Source organism: Sphaeramia orbicularis, chromosome 15, assembly GCF_902148855.1.
Source record: "Sphaeramia orbicularis chromosome 15, fSphaOr1.1, whole genome shotgun sequence".
In the NCBI taxonomy this organism is placed as follows: Eukaryota; Metazoa; Chordata; class Actinopteri; order Kurtiformes; family Apogonidae; genus Sphaeramia; species Sphaeramia orbicularis.
The window spans coordinates 29705265-29723799 of record NC_043971.1 but is presented as its reverse complement, the minus strand read 5'-3'; the positions used below and the strand labels follow the sequence as shown (position 1 = coordinate 29723799).

The 18535-nt window shown below is 36.8% G+C and overlaps 1 protein-coding gene across 3 annotated transcripts in view; it reads left to right on the top strand.

Moving 5' to 3' along the window:
* Positions 1–1594: 1594 nt before the first annotated feature.
* The window catches only part of phactr2 (phosphatase and actin regulator 2), a 65360-nt gene continuing 48419 nt past the window's right edge, over positions 1595–18535 (top strand). For 2 of the 3 annotated variants that reach the window (XM_030156318.1, XM_030156314.1), the window contains exon 1: positions 1595–1733. In XM_030156318.1, coding sequence (XP_030012178.1) covers positions 1595–1733 — 139 coding nt within the window. Of the gene's footprint in view, positions 1734–14619; positions 14745–18535 lie in introns of those variants that run through there. The other variant, XM_030156317.1, reaches the window with a different exon arrangement.

Sequence of the window (18535 nt, the reverse complement as noted above, 5' to 3'; positions counted from 1 at the left end):
ATCCCAAAAGAAGGAAATGCACTGGTCAAGGCAATAACAGGAAAAAGTATAAGAAAATGTACATGCATAAAGATAGGGCAAAAAAAAAAAAAAAAATAATAATAATAATATTAATAGTAGTAGAAACAAAACTCTATAGGGTACATACATATTTACATAATTATTTTTCATTATTATATGTAAAAGTTATGAAAATGTTTACATTTAGAAGAAACTATGTTGTGCCAAGGCACGTATCCCCGCTGAGAACTGTTTTCCCTGGCCGTGGGAGCATAATTTTGACTTTTTATCTCATAATTATGACTTACCATGGGGATATTTTTTTGTTCAGTGGTGGAAATGGGTGTCCATACATAGGAAGCTCATAATTATGACATTAAAAGTCAAAATTATGAGATAAAAAGTTGTAATCACGAGATAGAAAGTAAACATTATGAGATAAAAAGACATAATTATGAGATGAAAAATTATAAATATAAAAAAGTCATAATTATGAGATAAAAGTCAAAATTATGAGAAAAAGTAATAATTATGAGGAAAAAAGTCAAAAATTATGAGAAAAAAGTCAAAATTATGAGATAAAGTAATAATTATGAGGGAAAAAGTCAAAAATTATGAGAAAAAAGTCAAAATTATGAGATAAAAAGTCATAATTAAGAGATAAAAAGTCAAAATTATGAGAAAAAAAGTAATAATTATGAGGAAAAAAGTCAAAATTATGAGATAAAAAGTCATGATTATGACATAAAAAGTCACAATTAGGAGACTGAAAAGTCAAAATTATGAGATAAAAATTCATAATCATGTGAAGAAAAGTCGAAAAAATAAGGTGCATATGCTTGAACTACTATTGTAAGTCAAAAGTATGAGAGGAAAAGTCAAAAAATATGATTTTTTTAAAAAAAAAAAGTCATAATTATGAGATAAAAAGTCAAAATAATGAGTAAAAAGTCATAATTATGAGATAAAAAAAGTCAAAATTATGAAGTAAAAAGTCATAATTATGAGATTAAAAAACTCAAAATTATGAGATGAAAAGTCATAACTATGAGATGAAAAGTCATAAATATGATTTAAAAAATCATAATTATGAGATTAAGAAGTAAAAATTATGAGATAAAAAGTCATAATTATTGGATAAAAAGTCATAATTATGAGAGAAAATGTCAAAATAATACTCCTGCGGCAAGGGGAAACAATTCTGAGTGGGGATAAACACCTTGTCACAACACCAAGACGGTTTTGGCCCGCGGGCCGTATGTTTGACAACCCTAATATAGGTCAATGCAGTGCGAAAATATATTTATTTAACCCTATGGTCTGGGAAAAAAATCAACAAAGAACAGGTTTGACAGAGTTCCATAGGCCTAGATCTAATGCAGTTAATCCCTTCCAAATCCTTCGTCGCCTGCCTGTGTGTTGGAAAGGCGAAGGGCGGTGACAAACACAGGTCTGAGTGCACAAGAAAAGTTAGAGAAAGTTGAGCAGAGGAGGCGGAGTGTGTGTGTGCGTGTGTGTGCGTGTGTGTGTGCAGACAGCCGCTGCACATCACACTGCTGTCACTGTGGATCTGCGGCTTTAGTAGCTGACAGCGATGGAGGAGGAGGAGGGGGACACGCACAGGGAGATGAGGCATTTTCCTCTGCTGTGGCCTCTGCCCAGGTTCCGCTCTCACAGTGACACCTCCGGATTCCGCTCCAGAGTGTTGTTCAGACTCCGGGGAGCCCGTTCAGGTAGGTCTGAGCCACACAGGATCATCCTCATACAAGTCTATAGAAAACTACAGCTGCTAAATGGACACCCTGCTGAGCCTGACTGACATCCAATCATTTCACACTTTTGATTCACAGAGTGATAAAACATTTCGTGCTTTTCAACTCAAGACTGTTTTTATCTGAAACAGAAAAAAAAAAAAGAAAAAAAACTTTGATCCACAAGTTATTCTCGTTTCTTGCCTGGCAACATCTCCAGATGACTAATAAAGCCTGCACCCACACCTTCTCCTCATTAAATTCAAACCCTCTCAGTCTATTTTCTCTATGTTCACAAAGGAGATGCAATAGTTTTCTTTTTTTTTTTTTTTTTAAGTTCAGTTCTTAATACGTTTTAAACAATAAGAAGTAAAGACAGAAAGACTCATACTGCGATCCTCTATGTTTAATCCAAAGAAAACAGTGTTGGCCTTTTTTTTTTACCTTCCTGCATCTTAATCATCACCACTTTTGCTCATGCTTTTGCATAAATGCACATGTCCCTCCAGTGTGCAAAACGTAGTCATCTGTTAAATATAGGTTTCCTGTTTTTGGAGGGTCTAACTGCACTGAGTCTAAACTCTATCACTGATAGATTGATAGGGTGTATGATGAAGATATTTCAATGGTTGATAGAAAAAAAAGCAGACATCACACCCTGTAAACTTTGGTTATTGGTGATACTTCCACACTCTTTGAAAGGATGCATCAAAAGTGACACAAACCGTGATCATTTTTTGACACCTCAGTGGGTGAGGTTTAATGCGTATTACTTTTAACACCTTCATTGTATGAAAAACTTGAACACAGTAAATGTGTCAGGAAGGTTAGCCCATAATGTGTGAACTTACACATTATCAGCAACCATTTTCTACACACAATGGATTAAAACATACCCACAATATTTCTGATGCAATTTTAATCAATAAAGATGCAACATGTGTAAACTAGAGAACGGCACATTTTAACATTACATCAAAAATACAGAAGCTGATCTGAAGGGGATACATGTTTTATCGCCTTATTGATAATTTAGTTTATGTATTAATTTTCTTTTTCTTGTGGTTAATGTCCAAAAACATATCAATTCATACTGAAGCATTAAACAAGGGCATAAATAACCTACTTTCCTGTCACAGTGTCTCAAACATTGTCTTCCTCAGCCTTCTTAAATGTCATTCACTGTTTTGCTGCATGTAAATTTGACTGTGTAGCCCTTACAGACCTATTCATTGTTTCAGTGGTGAGAACCACTTCCTACCACCCGAGTCCAAAACTCTGCCTGCAGCAATGACTTCACCCCCTTTACCCTAATCTGACATCCACTGCAGGTAGATAATGTACTGCTTATGCACCAAATGTTGTCTCAGTTATTGGAGCGCACAGAGGCACAATCTGCACTACTAATAATAGCAACTGCAGTCATTTAGCTTAGACACAGGAAGTTGCAATTACAGGAAATAATCGACCAGCGGAGCCAGAAGAAGTTAGATGTCCCCAGTTGTGTTTATCAGCTGCCAATTTGGATTTTAAGAAGCTTCATGGTCTTAGAGAAACATCACTTAGTCTTGGATTTGTTTGAAAGTTTCAACTGGAATTGATTATCAGAGGATACACTTCACATTGACTGAAAGTCTGTCCTCATGTGTCTTTATGTATCCTGTGCTTTGTTCAGAGCTGAGTTTCTGAGACCCACACTTCAGTTTGTGAGTCAAACAACAGAGGGAGCTACTACACCTTTCTACAGAGACTAGAGACAATATTCATGCAAATGATAGAATGCACTTGCGTTGCTTTGATACATGTGAGATCTGTCTCAAAGGCAAATATCATATTTGGATGTGACATAAATGTACTATAGATTTTAATGTATCTAAAAGATAAATGAGTAAATGTCTCAAATTCAGTGTGAAAATCAAACAAAATACATAACAGGCTAAATATAACAGGAAAAGTATTAACTTTTATGGTTGAATGTGTTTTCTGTAGTATCATTGTTGGGTAAATATCAACAAACTATCATTACTTCATTAATAAATCTGTATTTTATTTAAATATTAACTTTCTTCTCACATATGTAGAGGTTGATTGAAATGCATTTTTCTAAGGCTGATGCAGATTTTTGAGGGCAATAGTTGACGCCAATTTTTTTTTTTTTTTTTGAAGCACATTGACTGTTAAATGGGCAACACAGTAGTGCAGTGGATAGCACTCATGCCTTACAGCAAGAAGGTCCTGAGTTCGGTTCCAACACCAGTTGATAAGGGTGAGACCTTTCTGTGTGGAGTTTGCATGTTCTCCCCATGTCTGCGTGGGTTCTCTCCGGGTACTCTGGCTTCCTCCCACTATCCAAAGACATGCACTGATAGGTTAATTAGCTAATTTAAATTGCCCATAGGTATGAATGTGAGGGTGATTGTTTGTCTCTATATGTCAGCCCTGCGATGAACTGGTGACATGTTTCAGGGTGTACCCTGCCTTCGCCCATAAGTAGCTGGGATAGGCTCCAGCGACCCCCGTGACCCTAGTGAGGATAAAGCAGGTTCAGATAATGAATGAATGACTGTAAAATACAATTGAAACACTCAGATAATTAGGATTTTTATGCAGCAAAATAAATGAAACTATTAATACACATACACATAGTCCTCTTTTAACATTTACTGAGCTTCAAGTGCTGCCCACACAGGTGCCTGATCAAATATCTTATAACATTTTTACTACTGATTTGGCTTTCAAAAAAAAAAAAAATTAAGGCCGATGGCCAATATTGAAAAAGATCAACATATCGGCCTGATATATCTGCCGGCTGACATATCGGCCTACCTCCACACATATGTATTCACCTTTATCTTGGACACATGATTTCTGAAGCATTTACATTTGTTTGCAGTGTGGGTACAGGTATTTAGCTTATACCAACAACCACATGTAATAGAACATACAGTATCTCCAAAATAGCAGACATACATTTCTGCCCACAAAGTTGGAATAATTTTGTTTTCAGACACATTCCTCTTTTTTTTTTTTTTTTTTCCTATTTATACACATCAGTATCACCTTTGACCGGGTACAATGATTACATACTGAGTCCCAGTTATACTTTATCTATCAAGAATAAATTACAATAAGTCACAATCATTTCACGAGAAGAGGTTCAAATATTTTATTCCAACTTCATAGGCGACAGTGTATATATATGTATATATGTCTACAATACCTATTGGGTATGTAATGTAAATCATGGGGAATAATTTTAAATGCAATGCAGAAACAAGTGTTCATAGAACGCAAACCTCCGCTAAGCACCCTGAACGGTGTGCATGTGTGGATTGACTATTTCTTTATAAATTAAACAGTTTCAAGGTTGTTCCATACAGCAGAAAAAGTTGAAGCTTGGTACCAGTCATTTGTATGTCAAATTAAATTCCAATCAATATTTGTTGAGTTATAATGAAAAATGTGTGGTAAATGGGATTTTCAGTGTTAAATTCAAATGTCCACAGTGTCCACATTCCACAGTGGATGTGGACACTTTTGAGCCAGATACAAGATACTGTTATAAGCTACGGGTGTATCAAATTGAAGGCTAATAAGAGTTGTTTTGAATTTTTTATGAATTTTCGAAAATTGCTCAATGATGAGAGATAGGAAAATTTGAGATTTTGTGACCTTGCTGTGACCTTGAACTTTGGCCTTCTTGGCCCAAAATTTAATTGGTTAATCCCAGGGCCTAGGCCTATCTGTGGGTAAAATTTGGTAAAGATGGTTGGAATCGTTTTCTTGTAAAGTTGCTAACAAACAAACACGCAAACAAACACACAAAGCAAAGTGATCACAATACCTCCTGGTGGAGGTAACAAATAACTTTTTGAAGAAAAAAATCTAAGTCAAGCTGATATTTTAATGCTATCTCTGCTGAAGCTACATTAATAGTAAAAGTGTTGCTTCCACTTTGACTTTATAATTTAAAAGAACATGATGAATAACAGTGCATGTTTGTGTCTATCTGCATATAAGTCTATTTAAAACTAATGCTGAGATACTGCACAGGCTTGGATTTTAATTATGTGTAGAAAATTAGACAAACTTAGTGCAGAAATAAAGACAAAGAGAAGATAAAAAATAGTCTAACATGAAGAGAAGATACAGAAAACAAAAATGGAGGAAAAATTGAGTGAAATAAGCAGAGGAGGAGAGGGAAAATGAGGCTGTTTGATGAGAACGGGTAAATTATGACAGTAACGGAGAGAAGACGAGGCAAAAAGGGCAGGGTGATTAAGGAGGAGGAGAGGACAGATGGAAAGTCAGAAGAAAAGAAAAGAAAAGAAAAGGAGCGAGGAGTGTCAGCCTGCTGCTTGTGGGTGCTCTTCTCAAAATAACATTGATTACAGACCCTTTTAGTCTGAAATAACTACTTGTTAAAATGTACTGTAATGCAGAGAGCAGCCCTTCCCCTTCTGCTGCCCACACACAGTCTATCCTCAGCCTTTTGTAGAACAGCCAAAAGTCACAGTAGGGCTGTCTTCAGTTCACTTCACATACAATTAAACCATGACCTTTGTGGCTGAAGGTGTCATTTTGTAAGCATACATTAGTTTGACATGTACTTTAAAGACAACCCAGTTTAAATGATGACCGTAAACAAATTTGCGCAATACAGTGAAGCTATTAATTTAACGCTGCCACTTTATATTTAAGCAGTCTTCCTTATAGTTTAATGCTTTGTAAATTGCGCTAAGTGAGGAGTTTTCTGTATGTACTTGAGTGGATTGTATTTGTTTTCTCACATTTAATGGTGAGAAAAGACTCTAACATTGCACATCCTTTTCATTACCAGCTAACCTTGTGAAGTAGTGGTGCTTTTAAGTTGTTGTTTTTTTCCGTCCACTGTGTTGTGTTGTTTCTTTTGTGTGATAGCGTGTGAGTGTGGGAGGGTGTTGGAGTTGATGAGCCAGTTGTTTCTCTTCTCGCTTGTTGTGAATCGTTCCATTGGACTGCAACTCCAGTCAAAGTCTCACTTTCTCTTTTTCTCTCCCCTTCCATCTGTCTATCAGTAACTATGCGTGGTTACTCGCTAAACCTTTAACTCTATTAATATTTGCTGAGATGCCTCAAGAGCAAATGAACAGGATATATGTAATTTGTTTCATGGCCTTCGATAGTGTCGTGTACATAGGTTTGTAGTGAGTGTGTGTGCTTAATGGAAATGTAATATTCAGTGATATCCAGAGGTGTTAGTAGCAAAAATGAAAAAAAAAGAGCATTTTACACTTCTAAATGTTTGCATGGATTATTGGCGGAGAAAAAGGGTCAGAAGAAAAGAAGCTGGAAAAAAAATAAATGATATATCAGGACAACAATAAACCAAGCACTGAGCACAGAAAATGAAAAGTACATGGTAGGAAAACAGTGAATTGTTGGCATGAATGTAGCTGATAAATGGAAGTCAGGTTGACTTTCCGTAGGGAAATTCAGCCACTGCATTTGACCCTAATCTGCTTGTTAAAGGAGTGATATTTTCCTTTTTTTTTAATGGAAAAAGGATTTTAAAACATATCCCTGTGGTCTACATAAACTGTAAATGCTATGCTTGGGTCTGAATTCTTCATTAATTCAACGCCACAGGTCCATCTTCAACCCTATTTCTGAGTACTGACACCAGAAAATTCATTTTGAGCGCTGGCCCTTTAAATGCAAATGCCCCGCCCCCTCCAGGTTGTTGGCTGTGCTGCTCTGTCTCGTTCAGCCACTTGAGTTCGTTAATACACCCAACAACTGAACATTTTAGTTAATTGGCTCGAAGTTTGGACATATTTTCAGTAAGGAGTACAACTGCGGCTGCTGACAAACAATTATGGCATACTCTGAGAAATGTTTATCAGAAGTCTTCACCTTACTTGTGCAAATGTCGCGACGTAACAAGTTATAGATGAAACAAATTAAGAAGGATTTAAAACAGGTGGTAGAAATCCACTCAATTTTGGCCAAAATGAATATAAAGATAGCTTTGCAGCACCTGGAGGGTTCAAATTCAAACTTTTTGAACTATTATTGAATGTACCGAAGACTAATAAAAGTGGGTTTAGCAAAATATGACCCCTTTATTTCATGATGTATTTTATTTTATTTTATTTTATTTATTTATTTTTGGTTTTCCCCTGTAAGTCGCTTTGTAAAAAAGCATCTGCCAAATGCATAAATGTAAATGTCATTTCCTACATCCAGCCCAAACCTACGGTGGCCCAGAGGTGCAACAGGCCAAAAAATTATCCACTAGATGAAAAAAAATTATCTACTACAAGAAAAAAAAAAAAAAAAGAGAACAGCCTAAAAAAATTATCCACTAGATGAAAAAAATTATCTACTACAAGAAAAAAAAGAGAACAGCCCAAAAAAATTATCCAGTATAAGAAAAAAAAGAGAACAGCCTAAAAAAATTATCCACTAGATGAAAAAAATTATCTACTACAAGAAAAAAAAAGAGAACAGCCTAAAAAAATTATCCACTGGATGAAAAAAATTATCTACTACAAGAAAAAAAAGAGAACAGCCCAAAAAAAATTATCCACTGTAAGAAAAAAAAAGAGAACAGCCTAAAATAAATTATCCACTAGATGAAAAAAAAAATCCCCTATAAGAAAAAAAAGACCAGCCAAAAAAATTATCCACTAAAAGAAAAAAAAAGAGAACAGGCAAAAAAAATTATCTACTAGCCCAAAAAATTATTCACTATAAGAAAAAAAAAAAAAAAAAGAACAGGTGAAAAAATTTATCTACCATGAGAAAAAAAAGAGAGCAGAGAACCAAAAAAATATCCACTATAAGAAAAAAAAAACCATCATCCACCTTTTCAATTACGGGGGCGCTGTTTACCCGAAAGGTGTCTTGCTTTAAAATTAAGACCACCACAAAAAATAAAAGGATAGGCTGAAAAATTTTAAGGCTTCGGCTAATGTGGCTAATGCTAAGGAAGTACCCCACCGGAAGTGGAGGTCGTGCGCTAAAAAATAAAGTTATTTTAAATATAGATATTTCCATTAATATAGTTTGCAAAGCAGTTAAATGATTAATACGGTTCCAGTGTCTGCTCAAGGTTAGGCATGGGCGTTAAATGGTTAAGGTTAGGGTTAGGGTATGGTTGGGGTTAGTTTTCAGTGGTAAATGGCCCTTGTGTGCACTGTGTGAAGGTTCGTTGCTAAGCTAATGCTAACGTGAAAAGTTGACGGCAACTTTGTGTTATTTTATTTTGAGAGGAGGAGAAGAGGAGCTTCCTGTGGAGCTCCACTATCATGGCATTGCCCATTTGTTTGCAGGTAGACCTCTCCTCCTCAACTCAAACGGAGTGTCTTCACTAACACTAGATCAAGAAGGACATTTTGTGGAGATAAAGATGTGTGCCGTGGTACCGCAGTGCCTCGGCACCTGGCAACGAGCTGAGCTGTGGTACCGAGCCATGGTACGCGGTGCCGTGCTGGAGTACCTGGCACCGAGCCGTGGTACCGCGGTACGTCGCGGCACCAGCCGAGGTGCCACGGCACCTCGCGGCATCAACCGTGGTGCCGCACCAGCAGAGGTGCCACGGTACCTCGCGGCACCAGCCGAGGTGCCACGGCACCAGGTGTCGGTGCCGCAATATGCACTCGCTGTCTCTCAACAAATGGGCGATGCCATGATAGTGGAGCTCCACAGGAAGCTCCTCTTCTCCTCCTCTCAAAATAAAATAATTTTAGAACTTCTTGTAGGGAATATTCATCAAAAATGATATTGAATGTCAGGCAGTTGAACAATTCAACACCGTAATCACACAATTGTTTACTCGCACTGGTAGTTCACACAGTTGCCGTCAACTTTTCGCGTTAGCATTAGCTTAGCAACGAACCTTCACACAGTGCACACAAGGGCCATTTACCACTGAAAACTAACCCCAACCATACCCTAACCCTAACCTTAACCATTTAACGCCCATGCCTAACCTTGAGCAGACACTGGAACCGTATTTAATCATTTAACTGCTTTGCAAACTATATTAATGGAAATATCTATATTTTAAAATAACTTTATTTTTTTAGCGCACGACCTCCACTTCCGGTGGGGTACTTCCTTAGCATTAGCCACATTAGCCGAAAGCCTTAAAATTTTTCAGCCTATCCTTTTATTTTTTGTGGTGGTCTTAATTTTAAAGCAAGACACCTTTCGGGTAAACAGCGCCCCCGTAATTGAAAAGGTGGATGATGGTTTTTTTTTTTCTTATAGTGGATATTTTTTTGGGCTGCTCTCTTTTTTTTCTCATAGTAGATACATTTTTTCACCTGTTCTTTTTTTTTTTCTTATAGTGAATTATTTTTTGGGCTAGTAGATAATTTTTTTTGCCTATTCTCTTTTTTTTTCTTTTAGTGGATAATTTTTTTGGCTGGTCTCTTTTTTTTCTTATAGGGGATTTTTTTTTTTCATCTAGTGGATAATATATTTTAGGCTGTTCTCTTTTTTTTTTTTCTTACAGTGGATAATTTTTTTGGGGCTGTTCTCTTTTTTTTCTTGCAGTAAATAATTTTTTTGTCAAGTGGATAATTTTTTTAGGCTGTTCTCTTTTTTTTCTTATAGTGGATAATTTTTTTTAGGCTGTTCTCTTTTTTTCTTGCAGTAGATAATTTTTTTGTCTAGTGGATAATTTTTTTAGGCTGTTCTCTTTTTTTTTTTCCTTATAGTGGATAATTTTTTTGGGCTGTTTTTCTCTTCTTTTTTTTTCTTGTAGTAGATAATTTTTTTCATCTCGTGGATAATTTTTTTAGGCTGTTCTCTTTTTTTTTTTCTTGTAGTAGATAATTTTTTTCATCTCGTGGATAATTTTTTTAGGCTGTTCTCTTTTTTTTTCTTGTAGTAGATAATTTTTTCATCTAGTGGATAATTTTTTAGGCTGTTCTCTTTTTTTTTCTTGTAGTAGATAATTTTTTTCATCTAGTGGATAATTTTTTGGCCTGTTGCACCTCTGGGCCACCGTACAAACCTGTTCACTACTCTGTATTCAATTTATACATAAAGCACATTCAGTTGTCATTCTATCACTTTATTTGTGATGATAAAGAGCAGCAAAATTTAGTAAAGTCTAACTAAATGGATCTTTTTAAATCGATAGATAGGTAAGTAGAAAACTTTATTTGTCCCACAATCGGCAATTCAGTTGAACAGTCTCCAATTTTGGTTCAAGAAATGAATCATAAAATTGCTTTGATATAGAATAAGGCTCTTATTTCTTTTTCACATCTTGTGTTTTGTTTGTCAGGTCTTTATCTGTGCTGTTTAGTTCAGGAGATGGTTAATAAATTAACAATTTCTATCAATTTGCTTTTATTTTTATTTTTATTTTATTGTATTTCTCTCAAATCTCATCTTATTTCTTGCACTTCAAAAATTCTATGCATAATCAAATATTTTAATGTACGCTGTTTTTATATTTATTTTTATTTTATTGTATTTCTCTCAAATTTCATTTTATTTCTTGATGTATAATCAAATCTTAATGTATTTTAATATTGTATTTTTTCAATCAATGTGAAGCACTTTGGGCTACAATTTCTGTATGAAAGGTGCTATACAAATAAAGTTTATTATTATTATTATTATTATCAACACACAGCTGAACTTGAAATGAAGCTGCAAACGGACCTGAGCTTTAGCCGCATTAAAACACCTCACATCATTTTACTAATAACTGTACTTGATTTAAATGAATTAATTTAACCCCTTCTGAACCCATACTAATGCCTCATTTAAGAAATAATTTATAGTAAATGAACTCTGCTGTGGTGTTTGGACTCAGACAGGAGTTTTACGGCACCATGACGGTGGCATTAGCATTTGGCACATTTGTCACCACTGGAGGAGACTTCAGCTCACCAGTACCTTGGTCTATGGCACTGGTTAATAACCTAATGCTGCAGATAATCTGGTCTGTTTTTCCCTCCAGTGTGCTAATGTATTCAGTTGGTTACAATTTGTAAATCCATCACTAAATCTCACAATGAACATATAATATAAAAACTGTAGATGTGTGAAAGGTGACAACTGCAGGCTCCTTATTATTACCTATGGACAGATTTGGATGAAAATTTCAAGAAATGTTGATACTGGCACAAGGAACAAATGATTACATTTTGGTGGTGATCGGGGGGGGGGTTACTGATCTGCTTTGGCAGAGGTCTGCGCTGTACGAGTGCTTTTCTAGAAAAGAGAGCGCAGACCTCTCCCAAGGCAGACCAGTGCCCCCCCCCCCACACACACACACCCCCGATCACCAAAATTTAATCATTTGTGCCTTGTGTCAGTATCAACATTTCCTGAAATTTTCATCCAAATCCATCCATAACTTTTTGAGTTATCTTGCACACAGACAGACAGACAGACAGACATCAAGGGGGGGGGGGGGGGGGCACTGATCTGCCTTGGTGGAGGTCTGTGCTTTCCGAGTGCTTCTAGTTGCACTTTAGTAAAGAAATGACAATAAGTCTCTCTTTATGCAGAAAAGTTTCTGCTGTCAACACACCAGGTGAAATGGATGCTAATGAACCGAAAAAACCTTGATAGCAAAGCAACAGACTCATGATTCCACCTGTTTATCATGAGTGCAGATCTCAGTATGGTCCATAAAAATCAGTGTGATACTTTCACCAAATTATGAAGCATTTGTTTGTTTGTTTGTTTGTTTGTCTATCTATCTGTCTGTTTGCTTGTTTGTTTGTTTGTTTGTTAACACTCTAGCAGCAAAACTATTGGTGGAATTCATACCAAATTTGGTTCATAGATTGCCAGTGACTCAGAATAGATCTCATTACATTTTGGGGAAGATAGGTCAAAGTTATAATTTTTGTATACATTTTAAAAATATTTTTCCCTATTTACTTATAATGGGCAAAATTTCAGCTGTCTGTAGCAGTAAAACTGTTGGCTGAATTCATACCAAATTTGGTTTATAGATTGCCAGTGACCCAGAACAGATGTCATTGCATTTTGAGAAAAATAGGTCAAACTTTCAATTTTTATGAATCTTTTAATCTTTCTTTTCCCCATTTACCTATAATGGGTGAAATTTCACATGTCTGCAACAGCAAAACCATTAGTTTAATTCATACTTTATAGATTGCCAGTGACCCAGTATAGATATCATTGGATTTTGAGAACAGTAGGTCAAAGTTCAAATTTTTAATGAATTTTAAAAATCTTCCCATTTATTTATAATGGGCAAAATATGTACGAGGGGTGGGGTTTGTTGTGCCTGGTACCACTTGTTTTGTACTGATTCTTTTTATTGTCCCCTAAAGAGAGCTTAGACTTCACATGTGACTGTTAAAAGATTTATGTCATAAGTAATTATAATGCACACACACACACTCACACACACACACTCACACGCACGCACACACAAGTGATTATTTTTTTATAATGTCCTGCTTCACTGATTCTTTCCACAGGTGAACAACGACAAAAATGAGATACGCTTTATAAAGAAGAACAGGAAATTAAAACTCTCCCCTGTGTGTATATCATCACAACTTGATAAACACATGTCAGTGTGAGGGTTGTGTGTTTGTGCGCATTCGGTTGTGAGTCATACGGTGCTATACAGTGAGCTGTGACATCCAAAATCAAACTGCCACTAGCATACAGATTAAATACTTTCTGTGCTGAGCAGCTGTTCACGACACTTCTCTGTGACTGTGACCTTAAAAAGTATGTGTTTATGTGTGTGTGTTTGACAGACAGATAGAAAATCATCATCTGATTTCCTCTCTCAGTCCTTGCACTCTTTCATTCATCGAGGATCTCTCTCCAAGTTTATGCATATTGATTTATTTAGCAATGTGAATATTCCTGTTGTTATGCTTATGATCTGGTATGGACTTAATATCCCCATCATTTTTTATTATAGAGCAGTCACTGAGGCGCCATGGTCGACTGATCTGCTTTTGATTCAGTGTTATGTATTTAATCACAGTAAACAACTCACATATTATTGGAAAGATTATATTTTAACTGCAAGTCTTCTTCTGTGACATAAATATTTTATTCCTGCATGCAGCCTTTTTTTTGTAAGGATTATTTTTGGGGCATTTTAGGCTTTTAATGGAAAGTGACAGTGGAGAGACCGGAAATGTGAGGAGTAACTTAAAACAAATGGTTGATGAATTGTGGACTCAGCAGGTACCCATGGAATATGTGCCCAAACCACTATTAGTGTTGCCATCGACATGCAAATACTTAAACTGGCTTGAACATTTTTGGTTGCAAAAAGAATTGTGCATTTTTTCCATATGCGTATCTCAGAATCTGCGTTAACATAAAATCAGAATTTCTTTTGGATAATTTTGCAAAGAGTAATACTGAATGCTGTGATGTTACTGCTGCTGGAGATGCTAAGTGTTTACAAACAAATGCATCCTGAATTTTCCTTCACAATGATCTCTTATCTTCATCCTCTACTCTCCTCATGTCTTACGTCACACTCTGAGACCATAGACACAGGACGACCAGTGAAAAGGCATGACTGGAGCCAGATTCAGTACCAGAGAAAAAGAGGAAAAACTGACAAGCAGGGAGGTAGATGGAGATAAACGCAAGACGAGACACAGACTGGCATGAGGAATGAGGAACTGAGATGGAAACAAACATTAACTTTTAATGTTCTTTATTGGAGCACAGGGAGGGAGGGAGGAGGAGAAGGAGGGGCGAGTGAGAAGCAGACAGTGGAGGGAGAGAGGGAGGGAGGGAGGGTGGGAAGAGTGATGAGGGAGAGCGAGGGAGAGAGGAAGGTACTGAGAAACAGAAAGGGAGGGGAGAGAGACTAGAGAACAGGAGAAGAAGGGAAACAGTAAGAAAAGGGAGGAGTGGGAGCTTGTGGGGGGAGGAAGGGAGGTAGTGAGGTTGTGTATCAGGAAAAAGCAAAGATCACCTCACACTGCTGTCAGTTTTGCCCTGGTCAAGTCATGGAACATGACGGTGAGTTTCTCTTGTTTCCAATGGGCTCTGCCTCCACGTACCTTTGTGCTTCTGTATTTGTGTTGTGAACAGTCTTTGTGTCTTAAGAACAGAAGGCTTTGTAGAGACAGAAACAGATTCCTTCCACCACTTGCTCCTGTTCTCTTTACACATGCTCCTTATATGAACATCCTGTAGTGCTGGATGTCACCTGTTAGCCACTGCGTGTGTTCGTTGTAACGTATACTACAACCTGAATTACAGATGAGCTCCTCAAACCCTACAGTCATCTGAAGATGTCAGTCAACAAAAGGTGACCATAATGCATGTATTTGTGCACTGACTCAGGAATGATGTACAGATGAGTTCATTTATATGTGAGATTATAGTTGTCACAGTTTATCTGGGTGGTGTTTATCAGAGGAATACAGAGCTGGAGCTGGTTTTTCTAGTAGTGCTTTGTGTGTTACATAATGTAAAAGAAATATGTCACTTATATCAATGACAACAACCCAGTGAGTCCCAGTTAGACATAATGAACAGGGAAAAGGCGTTCAACTCAACACTTAACCAGGCTTATGGCATGTTAAGACGGTCAATTTGCTGCTTACGCCTTCATTAAAACATTACTTGGCAATGCCAATGAGGCAATGGTGACTGAAAAGCAATTACGGGTTTTGTAAGTCTGCCCATTGTTGCATTATGACACTATTAGGGAGTTTCTTATATGAAGTAGGAAGATCCACATCCAGTGTCGGCACTTACATAGAGCATAGTGCAGTCATTCTAATTCACAGTACTTTTACGTGGGTTTGGCTGGTAGCCATCTTTGGTATTAGTCCAAATGCCAGAGATACTTTACACTGTAAAAGTTGGTGTCACACTCAGCTGGAGCTGGCGTGACTATGTATCAGTGTGAGTCACTGATGTGTTACAGTTTTACAGATAAAAGCTCCAGTCTTAGAAAACACAAATATATGTCAGACTTTGTAGGAATTGATGTGTTTATGTTTTAATTGAGGAAAAATGTGTTAACATATACTAACAAAATCATAAAACAACATAAAATTAACATAAAACATTTTTTTTTTTCATTGTTATAATTGGTCAAATAATAAAAACTTGTTCAGGCTCATTTGTGTTAAGTGTTGAGTTGTGTTGTGTTGAGTTAATAGAAATGTAATTGGATGTTGAAAAGGTAAACCTACACAACAAATTTGTATATTTGTGAAAAGCATTTTGCAATGCAAAGCAGCATCTTTGAGTGCACACCTGTACATGTATGATTTTCATGTGTGTGTCTGTAGAGACAAACAATGGTTTTTACACCATTTGTTTCTTGTATATGTAGCATTGTGTTTATGTTTTTGTGGAGGACAGTGTCACTTGAGACCGATTGTCCCTATTTGCATGTGGCCATTTGACTACAGTGAATTAGTCTGGTGCACTGCAGTCTGGACTGTGTGGAAACACTGGACACATTTGTCATCATCACACAGCTTTGTGGACGTAAGCTTGACTATGCTGTGACATTTTGTTTGTTTGCACTCAGGGATAACTCACACCAAGAACAAAGATACTTAGTCCAAACTAGTTTTGCCACAAATGTTGTCAGTTTATGACTTGTTTATGTTTTTGTGAGATACTCATCATTTAACTTGAAAGTTTTTCATGTAAGGCAACATACCATGTGAGAGATAGATATATTTGTTCAATATAATGCATATCATCCATCTCCTCTGAAAAATATATTAATGTTCTGCATGACATTAGCATGCTACAGAGCAACATACTATATTGTGCAGTAGATCACCTCTGTTTGCATTAGTAACCTGGAACTCTATACAGTATTTAATTAGTAGTTGCAGTCTAGGGAATTTTATTACTTGCAAAATGGGATAAACAACATCCCATGAATTACATCAGAACTGAGAAAAGTTAACACATGTTTCTGCCCCAGACCTCTTGAGCCACACTCTGGTGAAACAGACCTCAGTGTGTCAGAGACAACTAGTTGGAAATTTGCCAAAGTAACCATCACCAATGAGTGGTCTGCCTTAAAACAAACACCCATTCAGAGTCTCCATCACAGTAATAATGTCCTGAGTAACAGCCACATGACAACGCTGAGCAAACAAGAGAGCCCAGCTTTGGACAGCTGTTTTTGCAATTGACAGTGGCTCTCCAGTAAATCTGTGCAAATGTGACCTTATATAGTTAAAAGATGAAGGTGTAGACACAAACGCACACTGCTTGTTTACTCTCCCCATTCACTGTCCTCTTGTGTCCTGATTCTTTGTCTCGCATTCACACAGAAACAAAGTGTCTGTAATGTGAAGCTGCTTGTTATATTTTCCTCTTGTACGCTTATTATCGACAACTAAAGTACAGCATCAATGTTCAGTCTTATTTCTATATGTTTGCCTGTGTTTGTCTTCCTTCTTGCTGTGTCTCTCTCTCTCTCTCAACCTCACTTCTCTTAAGCTCTCTGGCTGCCCGTCTGGCAGGATGTCAACTATTGATTTATACGGACAACATTTTAGCAATGATGGCAGCTTATGGGTTGTGCCAAACAGTGTACAACAAACAGGAGATCAGGTTTCAGACTATCTGGCTGGCAGATGGGAAGAGAAAGAGAAATGACAGTAACCAATGCAGTATCACTCACATAAAAAACTGTATATTTCATTAAAAGGCTAAAATATTATTAGCAGAGGTGTGCATGGATTAAAGAGTAAAGTGGGAGAAAAAGAAGTGTCAGGTTAGACTGAAATTCTCTCCTTATACTGTAGAAACATGAGCAGGAAGTAATAAATCTAACATTATACTACAAATATACAATATTAGCAGCATTCAAAGCTATAATTGTTGCAGAATTTGCTTATAACAGTGTCCTTGCAGCAGTAAATTATGTATATTTGGGTTCTACACTGTGAAAACACCAGGGAAATCTGATTCAGGAAGTAAAAGTACTCAAGATAAAAAATTATTGCAATCTTCAGACTCATGCTAGTGGCAAACCACTGAACATACTGTACTGGATTGTACTACATCATTATCCATGTTTATTTGTTGTACTCAGCATTAACCAATAAAACTAAATTGGGATTGAACTTAATGTGCAGTGAGACCATTTAAGTACAGTTCCTCTCAGCCCAGCTTGTGTAACAAAGCCTGTTCACTGCTGAGTCACGCTTGACTGTTATGACAGTTTGTGGTTTGAATCATGATCTTGGTATAAAGAGTCTTGAAAAGGTTAGCTATTCTGTAACATGGACTAAAAGCTGTAGGTTTGGATTTACAGGATGTATGCAATGGGGTAATTTGCATCACTGTAATATGCACTTCCTTGTTTAGTCAATCAGAGGCAATTGCATAAAGTTGCAAACCTGATTACACAGCATTATAAGTGTATAATGGTAATACTATTCAACCTGGCATACGGTACGTCCATGCACAGTGTCTCCTAGTCTGGTTATGTCATCAGTATAACCCTGGCAGAGACTGAGTTTAATAAATAAATGAAGGCGAAGGGAGAAAGGCTTTGAAAAGTAGTACTTAAACAATTATTACCCCCTTGTTCTGCTGAGGCCACTACTTAATATTTGATGACTCCCTTCCTTTTTCTCCAGCCCTGCTGCTCTTCCACTGCTTCTGTCTTTCCGTTTGTTGTTCCGGTCACTAAAAAAGGTCAAAGTCCCTCAGCTGATCTCTGGTCCGGACATAGAGGACCAAGATAAGTGTCACCTTCAAATGCAGATTCCTGTAGATTCAATAATCAGAAGACACACTAAGCAGGAATATTTTAAACC